This window comes from Grammomys surdaster, unplaced genomic scaffold (assembly GCF_004785775.1).
Source record: "Grammomys surdaster isolate TR1022 unplaced genomic scaffold, NIH_TR_1.0 133, whole genome shotgun sequence".
In the NCBI taxonomy this organism is placed as follows: Eukaryota; Metazoa; Chordata; class Mammalia; order Rodentia; family Muridae; genus Grammomys; species Grammomys surdaster.
Window position 1 is genome coordinate 9,444,399 of NW_021604591.1, and position 9,948 is coordinate 9,454,346.

The 9,948-nt window shown below is 36.8% G+C and overlaps 1 protein-coding gene across 8 annotated transcripts in view; it reads left to right on the forward strand.

Annotated features, from left to right (window-relative positions):
- The window catches only part of Ctnna2 (catenin alpha 2), a 1,083,974-nt gene that overhangs the window by 997,357 nt on the left and 76,669 nt on the right, over positions 1 to 9,948 (forward strand). For all 8 annotated transcript variants that reach the window (XM_028762290.1, XM_028762294.1, XM_028762295.1 and 5 more), the window contains one exon: positions 6,847 to 6,998. In XM_028762290.1, the coding sequence (XP_028618123.1) occupies positions 6,847 to 6,998 (152 nt within the window). The remainder of the gene's footprint in view (positions 1 to 6,846; positions 6,999 to 9,948) is intronic.

Here is a 9,948-nt window from a genome sequence, read left to right on the forward strand (position 1 = left end):
GGAGGGGGAGGGACCTAACGAATTTGATCTGATTCTAGAACAGCTTCTCTGTCTACTTTCCCTACAGTTTATAATAAAATTTGTCCAAAGAAAGCACTCTCATTGTGTGGCCTGACAGCATCACCATCCTAGATGATGCTTCTGTATATAGATTTGCCTGTTTGGTCTTAGTGAATTAGTCAAGAACAGAAGTGGGGATCTTTATTTTTGTCAGCCTTCCAAGGAAGCTTGATCCTGAAAGTCTTCTAAGCTCTGCTTTCTGAAAGGACCCCACACCAAACAAGGACTACCACTACCAAGTTTTCCCATGGCCCTGAAAAAAATCTTCCTTGAGATTCTGAATCAATATGGAGTTATGAACATCACAAATGAATAGGAAATATGGGGAAAGCTATCTGTTTTGTCTTAGAGATACTCAAGGAAAAATGAATTCTTCACTCCACCACTTTCTTATGGTACTCATTTCCCTTCCTGACTGAGTAGGTTCCTTATGCTGCAAAACTATGACAGAAACTTAGGGTGAAAAACTCAGGGGAGGATTCAGGCAAACTAATGGACATACAGAAACACCCCTTTCTGTGTACCAACTATCATCAGAGTGAGTTCATGTTTTCAGATGTCGGGGATTAAAGAAGCTTTCAGAATGACAGTTAAGTGGGAGATTGAGGAGATATTTACTTAACCAGGGGGAAGGAAGGGTATGCATTTCTATTTGAGAGAATTAATTCTTATGGACAGATCATCAACATGACTTTACCCCACTGTCATGCCCTATTTGGAAATAGGCAGAACTACATCTAAATGCAACTTTTGTGTATGTGTAGGGCTAGGTGGTGTGATTAAACCAGAGAAACAAGTAAACAGTATGCAAACATCAGACACTTCGATAGATTTGCATTACTGGAGGTCCCCCGTAAAGTCTAAGACTGAGCAGATATTTGCTTACGTCCTCAGAAACGATGGGCAGTCTGGCTGTGCTTCTCCCTTGCATCCAGTTAACCTTGTTCTTTTCCCTTATGGCTGTCAGGACCCCCATTCACACTGCAGTACAGCTTGTCATTCATGTAAACAGAATCACCCTATGCTTTGAAATTTCACCTCTTGGAGCCTCTTGGGAAGATTCATTTCCAAAGTCGTCACCCATGGTTTAGATCTCAACCAGCACTGGAATAGAATGACCTTGATTTTTTATATACGATATTAACTTCCATTTCATTCCTCTTAGAAGGTCATTATTTTGCAGCCCAGTATGCAATGTGCATGTAAAAGTATAGCTAGAATGTAACTTTACTTTTAACTTTGATCACCCTTTCAGGGCATAAGCTATTAAGAACAGTTCAGCCTGCTGATAAATAATTGCAAAGTGGTGTCTACATTTTTTGGGTACAATTCACAAAGAAAGAAAAGCTTCTAATTATATAAACCTATGTCAGCAACTCTGTTGATATATGAAGTGGGAATCACAAAGGCAGTGTTAAGCCTTGTCCTAATTAGATAGAAGTGAAGCTAGTGTCACTTCTGACATTTTTTTTCTTAATCTCAGTGTTACTTCTGGGGTGAGGACATATTCTATGCATTATCAAGATGTTCAATGAATCTATAGTTAGACTGAGAACCCCAGGTCCAGCTATCATGGATCATTGTATCCCTCATTAAAAGTAGTGCCTTTATAATGTTACTTTATATATCTGTCTCCATGGAAGACCATTTAGCTGTAGATAACCAGTTTGTGAGCTCTTCCATAGGGAAAAGTATTTCTTCCACTCTTAGTATTCTTCCACTTTTAGTGTAGGGTTGAATACTCGTGGCCTTTCTCTTATTCACTTTCTCTTATTCATTTTGCCTATTGTTATAGTCCTTTTCCAGTTCATATTTAGGCAGCATGAGCTGCTTTACACATTTAGTGAGACTTTGTGAGTAGGGCTTCAGATATATCTAGGATTTACCTATGTATTTAGGAATAGGAGATTCTCTGCTCTCTCTTTCTCCCTCCCTCCCTCTCTCTCCCCCCTCTCTTTTTATCTCTCTGTGTGTATGGTGTGTGTGTGTGTGTGTGTGTGTGTGTGTGTGTGTGTGTGTAAAATTAAAAATTAATAAATATGAGGCCCTGAATTTGAAAAAAGAGCAAGGATGGGTATTTGAAAGTGTTTGGAGGGAGAAAAGGGAAGGGGGAAATGATGTGATATCAAAGTATACAATATTTTTTCATAGTAGCCCCTTATATCTTTTTTTGTTTGTTTGGTTCCCTTGGGTCTAAACATAAGCATATAAAGTCTTATCAACACTTCATTTTTTTTTGCTTCCATTATTTCTTAAGGATAATTTTGCACAGATAAAAAAGAGGCTCATTTTCGTTTTACCTGTGAGACACAGAAAAGGTATTCATGAAGACAGAGATGTGTTTGTGGAGGTTAGAGTCTAAGTAGCAGGCATTACCTAACTCAACCATCTAGTTGACATTTATTAATATGGAGAGATGCACAATGGTTCATTCACAATTCCTCAGAAACTTTCTCACTTTAATAATATTAATGAAACTCCTTTGTATTGTGTTGTGGCCTATAAGATAGAATTATATTTTATTTTTCAGGGCCTTATTATACAAAGAGATACATGACTTACAGACTAACTTTAATTCCTTTAAAAATGTTTGAACTATATAAAATATCTAGAAAAAGAACAGAGTAGAGGCTAATGCATCAGATACTATCTTCTCCTCCTTAAAGGAAATTACTGTATTTAAGATAGGATATAGCTTTAGAGCATGTATAACACACAGAAAAGTATGCATGTTTAAATGGTGTACTGTATTCTTTTGTGCATGCTTTTATTATCTCACAAGTGATTATCTTGTTTCATTTTTCTTTTCCCACATAAGTTTTCACTTCAAGACATTATTACATTAGCTGTCTCTTTATTTACCCATTCTGGTCCATTTGTACTACACAAATGCAATACCGATGGACCTAGAGCAAGTATCTCATGATAATTACTCCTGATATCATAAGTTTGGTTGGAGCCATCAGGATAAGTTTGAGATGTGGCCTATTAACAAGATCCCATGAAAGCAATTATTTTCCATTTTAGTTTTTGTATAAGTTCTGCTACTCAACTCTTAGATCACTTCAGGTAAATAAGACACAGCCACAAACACAGAGTCCCAAAAGAGATTTCATATGACTCCAAGGTATGACTGATCAACTGCATTTCTATACAAGTTGATATTTGGATATGTCCTAGATTATCATCCATTCACCTGTTGGGGAGTAAAATGAGTCATTTTACCATGCTTCATGGTAGTAGTGGCCAAGATGGTGTATTTTCAGTCCCAACTACAGTAGATATTTTTTCTGTCCACATTTTCATAGTGCTATCATGCTTCAAACTTTTTATTCATTCTAAGTATGAAATGATACATAATTGCTGTCTTTTCAATGAATGATATCAAACATATGATTGTGTAATTTATCAGCACATCCAATAGCATATGTATAGAGGTTAGAGGCCATCTTGCAAGAGTTGCTTTTCTCCTCTCACCATGTAGGTTCTGGGGATCAAACTCAAGTCTTATCAAGGCAGACAGAATGTACCATTTCCTAGTAAGTAATCTTATCAACCTGACAGTGAGTGAAATTTTATACATCTAAGTGCTTCTAGCAGGAGCATATAAATTGGTAAAGTCATTGACTGCCATGAACATGCCAGTTTAAACCATCAAATAAAGTGGAATTAGTGTAACTCAGAATTTTCTACTGAAGAAAGAAAGTTATGATTTTATTTAAGTAAAATACCCTTTTCTAAATGCTAAATGCATTCAAAAATACTCTCATACTCTAGGAGGTCAATTACAGTTATCTATATTTTAAGTTCCATTTTAAAAAAAAGTTCATCCTCAACACAAAGGGATAATTGGAAGAGCTCAGGTTCATGTATGGGTTTTAGAAATAATGGTTTCTAGAATTTTATGTTGAGTTGACATGGAATAATTACACAATTTATGGGGCATAGTGTGATGCTCTGATACATATATGCATTTCTTATTGATCTAATGAACATAATTAGAATGCCAATCACTTCGGTTTCAATTAATAGTTATAGCAATACAGAGAAATAGCCTCAGAATTCTTTCCATGTCATTGCAGCTTAATGATTATATGGAAATCTCAGGTGGTATAGGGCGCTAATCCTCATGATTCATCTGGGAAAGGAAAATTGTTCAATTCTCATCTTTGGTTTTGGTAGTTATAGCAAGAACACTTATGCCTCCTCACTCCCATCTCTCCTCTCCTTAAAAAAAAAATTGACTTTTTCTAGTATATGTGCACTTCTCTAGAAGTTATGTCCCTTGGATATTCTTATCCTATATAGGAATTGAGCAGAAGTTCTCACACCAGAGAGTAAAATGAATGTCAAAGTATCTAATATCCAGAAAATGAGCATAAAGATGAACCAGGCATGAAAACCCAGAAATGGATGCAGACCAGTGATGTTTCTATTTTATTGTCCTTGTAAATAAAGTGAGTTGTGCTTTTGGCCTTTATCTGCCATAGGAATGAGTTGTTATAACAGCTGAGAAAAATGAATTATGATTTTAAAAAGGAACAAAACCAGTACAACTTGCCAGATTCTTTTCCAGAATCTCTTAAGTATTTTAAATATTCCAGTGAGTTCTTTTTCTTCTGTCCTCAGGGGAATGCATATGTGCATGTGTGCATGCCTGTGGGTATGTGTGTGTCTTCTGTGTGTGTGTGTGTGTGTGTGTATGTGTGTGTATTTGTGTGTGTATGTGTTTGTCCTGTGAGAAGGAGGCAAGAGAAGGAGGTAACCTCCTTTTATGAATTTACATGTGCATCTTTTTTTTCATACCAAGGTGCCCCGTCCAGCAGAGCATTAAACAGGGGTCTAGGGAGGTCACCTGAAAGAGAAAGTGGGGGAAATAGGCAAACACAAAGAATGAGCAGCTTGTCTATAGTCTGATCAAACTGACATTTTTACTTTTTCACACGGGGGTTATATACACAAAAAAGGCAGGATGTGGGGAAGGGGATGATGCAGGAGCTTAGGTGTTCAGGGGGAGTACAGATGTCTTCCAGAACAGAGTATCATCTGGGTGAAGGCTCAGGGTACAGATCACTATGACTCCACCTGTGAATCACTTATTTTTATCTAAGTTGGTACTCTCCACCAAGGCTAACTATCTACAAGGTCTATGACTATTCAGGCTGGTAAATTTCCACCGAAACTGCCTGTTTACAATATTTTATAACTATCTGTTTCAGTGTTTTTCCACAGAGACCCAAGACTTTGTGTTAGCAGGCATGTATGTCAGGCCTATTGCTGATTTTAGGCCTTCAGTGTATAAGCAGAGCTGCCCCTGACACCAAGATGATATTCATAAAATAGAACAAACTACATTGAGCCTACTGAATCTTCTCTTCTATAGATCTTTCTGCTGAGATATTCTGTTTTCCCTTTGTTCTTCTACATGATCCTTCCTCCAGCCTCATCCTCTCTATTTATTTCTTGTATTCCAAAAGGTTTACTATATACTGGTTATGTTTATTGAAATGTTTGTTAGTATTTTCTAAGGACAGTGTAAGACTTATATTTTTCTGTATATTATAGTATCAACTATAACTCTCATACAGACAAAAAAGCAGGCTTAGAAGAAAATCCGGGCAAATTTTCAGGAGTAGGAAGTAGAAAAAATGAAACTCAACTCAGGTTACCATAATTGTGAAATCTGTACCCATCTACTAACCTGCCTCACCTTGGATGGATAACATAAATTTCTTTTTTTGCAAACTGTCACCTTGCAAGAAGTAACATTTTTAAAAAGATTTATTTATTTACTTTATGTATATGAGTGCACTGTAGCTGTCTTCAGACACACCAGAAGAGGGCATTGGATCCCCATTACAGATGGTTGTGAGCCACCATATGGTTGCTTGGAATTGAACTCAGGACCTCTTGAAGGGCAGACAGTGCTTTTAACTACTGAGCCATTTAGAGCTTTACAAACCTAAGACAGAAATGCATTGCTTTTGATAATGCATATTCCATGATGGGTAAGGAAGGCATTCTTGTCAGAACAACCTAAGACAGACTCAGTCTTGTTTATGAAATAAAAAAAGGGGAGAGGCAGAGAGCTTTTGGGGCTGCTTGGAAAGAATTTGACATGGAACAAGGACAAGAAATTTGGCTGCCTGGTGGGAATATGACATTGGCAAAGGACAAGGAAGTGGGCTTCAGGCAGGAATCTGACATTAAGCTAGAACAAAGAAGTAATTTCAGGCAGGAATCTACATCTTAGGGTAGAACAAAAAAATAGGCTTTAGACATGAAAATGACTTTGGGCTAGGACAGGGAAATTGGCTCAGATATTTTGGTCATTCCTTTAGAAACAGTGATCACGGGATTGTTCACAGAATTTTGTTTATTGCCTTGCTTGTTCTTTGACTATTTGTGTTTATTGCTTTCTGTTCCTTGTCCATTTGCATCTATTGTATTGCTATTCCCTCAACCTAGAACTGACCTTAATACTTGCATGTAATTAAAATGGTATAAAAACAAAAAGGAGGAAGGAGGATGTGATAGGGGTTTTCTAGGCAGGGGAAATGGGGAAAGAGGATGACATCTGAAATGTAAATAAATAAAATAGCCAATTTAAAAAAAATGAAGTAACAATATGCTTCCTTTAGCTGTGGTAAATGATACAAGATCACTGAATTTGAACTATTTGAAACTGGACCAAAAGTACAGGACTACATTTACCTAAGGACTGGAATGATGAACAGCAAAAGAAAAACTCCTCTGATCATTATGTAATTTCCTTTGTTTTCCAAGTGATGCCACGCTTTGCTGAACAAGTTGAGGTTGCCATAGAAGCCCTGAGTGCTAATGTCCCTCAACCATTCGAGGAGAACGAGTTCATCGATGCCTCACGTCTGGTGTATGATGGTGTTCGGGACATCAGAAAGGCTGTACTGATGATCAGGGTATGTGAGACCTTTATAGCAAGAGATTGTAGAGAGACCTCAAGAAGTTCAACGTCTTCCTCAGTTGTAATTGCTCAATGTAATCTGCAAAGATGTTTGACTCAGAGCATATTCAGACCATGTGGACTCAATTACTTATAAATGGATGAATGAGTCTTTTTTTAAAAAAAACCAAATATTTAATTTTTTGACACTCCAGATCTTATCCCTCTCCCTGTCCACCCTCTTACTGTTCCACATCCCATATCTTCTATCCCCTGCTCCCACCATCCTGTTTCCATGAGGATGTCCCCACTCCCCACTTCCACCCCTTCAAACCTCCTCACTCCCTTGGCCCTCGGATGAATGAGTCTTAATGAACCCAGATCAATAATTCATGCCGTGATAAACGATGTTCTGTCTCCTTCTTACATATTTCTGTAAGTTTCATATAATTTGGTAGAACCACTGCCATTTTCCATTTCTGTCCCTTGTAGACACTCTCTTCACACAAGGATCGCCAGAGAATCATGAGTTGTTAGATAGTGAAGCATTTTCAGCTTAGTGTGTTAATATAGCAGCAACACAATGAGTCTATTATCCGTAAATCTAGATAGTCTTGGGTGAAAGCTCTTCCTATCACCTACTGCATTAGCTTTCCCCACATTTCTGTCAAGTACATGTGAGTTTTCATAAATACTGCCTAAATAGCCATTTGAAGAAGTTTAACCTAGAAGTTCCATATTGTAGTTGGTTTAAACATATGCTGGATCATTTGTAACTTGTTCTATCCATCCAAAGTATGTGTTAGTTTGTCTCTATGATCCCCTAGCTTACTTCAAACAATTTAGCTGCTCTATAATATTCCACTCTAGATTTATCTTTAGTTTTTGATTTTTTACTTTACTAACCACTGAATACTATTCAAGCAATTTCATTAGAAATGAAGCTCTTCCTTGAAACAAACTGCTCACAAAGAAGAATAATTGAGGGCAAATATGTAACAGTTATATAATTAAAGCTGAGAGATGAGCTTCTGTAGTCTCAACCCAAGGGAACAATGACCAATATAATCTTAATGAGAAACATGTTTGTTTATTTTTTAAATTTGAATGCATATCCTGTACTAAAAAGTAAAAAAGTAGTAACTGATGGAATGGGCAGATAGCTTGGTAGTTAGTGCTCATTGAGGACATTGATTCAGTGCCCAGCAACCTTAGTGGATGGTTAACAAAGGCCTGTTAACTCCAGTTTCTTTTTTTGATAAATATAAACAAATTTATTAATGAAAATTAAATAAATACAAAAAGAAGACAATTTATGAATCCAGCAGAAAGTAAACCCCCAAAAAACCTCGTGTTAAAGGATAGTAAATAGAAACCATATAACTGAACAGAAATAATTGTACATGATCAGGATTTAATTTTATTTGAAATCACACAATTAAAACAGACATATCCAATAAAATATATTGTGGTTAACAAAGGCCTGTTAACTCCAGTTTCAAGTGACTTTATTCCCTCTTTTGGCCTCTACACACACTACACACAAGTGGTATACATACAATTGAGCAAGCACATGTCTGTATTCATAAATAAAAATAGTAGTTTTTATAAAGTAGCCAATGAAGTTAATTATAACATTTTTCCTTAGCAAAATGTATCCATGATGTTACCATTTTAGCATGCTCTAAGGGCATCATTTAAAGCACCCAATATCTTTACAGAGCTATAGCTAAGGTAACCAGATACTCCTTAGCCTCAACCTCTATCTGTTTCTGCAACTGACTGATGAAATAAATTAAAAAAGATTATAACATCAAGAAAATTCTGTTATTTCATATTATTTATACTTAAACAGAGATTTTAAGTTTGGACTTAGGGGTCTTGATTGCCTTTTTACATTGTCTTTTTAGTTAACCCATTTTATAACTGTGACACCCCGATCATTTTTCAAGATGTGGGTAACTGTTTTTCCCCCATATTTACATTTAACAATAATGACTCCCTTCTGTGAACACCTGTAATAACTCTGCTTGGGGAGAGTATTTATCTCACTGTTCCCTTTATGAGTATTACCTTCTTTAGATTCTAAAGTTTTGGGGAAGATGGATGTCTTTTTTTGCCATTGCCTTCCCCCCAATTTGGTTTTATTGTTTGGCACATATTGAGAGAAAGAAGGAGAGATTTTAAGTAAGGGAATGGGAATGGGGCAAAAGGAGGAAAAGGGGAAAGAGAGGGAGAGTGAGGTATGGAGGGAGGGAGGGAGGGAGAGAGAGGGAGAGGAAGAGGGGGAGAAAGCTTGTTAAAACTCAGAATATAGAAAAATGACAGAGAGAAAAAGGTAAGGGAATCAGAGTAGGGAGGGAAAGGGGAGTAAGTTTTTTAAGTAATTTCTCCTTTCTGTGCTAACTTGTGAAACAAGGTAAGAGACCATGAGAGTTATGTTTGCCAAGGATTCTGCACTAAACCCCACTATAATCCCCTGACATAGTCCCTCTTTTGCCATTTTTCTGCTTTGTTAGCCTTCACATTTCTTGTGACAACCATTTATCTGGGAGTCTGAGGAGGTTTATAGCCATCGTTCAGTTTTTCACTCCCAAGCCATCAAAAATCCACAATTTTATATAAAATGCCATATCGTCATCACAGACAGTGCCATTCCCCTATCTCAAATTTTTTTTAAAAAAAATTCTGAAATTTAGGAATAGAGAAATGTACAGTGGATATAAACTATTATTTTTAAGCTCCTTATCCATTCAGCACCCAAATGTGTTTCTTTGTATTTAAATAATTTCATGGCCTCATTTTTTTAGTATAATTATTAAATCTATAGGACTTAGAAAAATCTATTGTGTAAGAAAAGAATGATTGGCTTCCCTTCTGCCCCTGCCTGCTCCTCCGGGCTGGAGCAGACACAGAGTCGGTCTGCTCCCGTCCTGTGGAGAAACTGAATCCTGAGTCATCCAGGA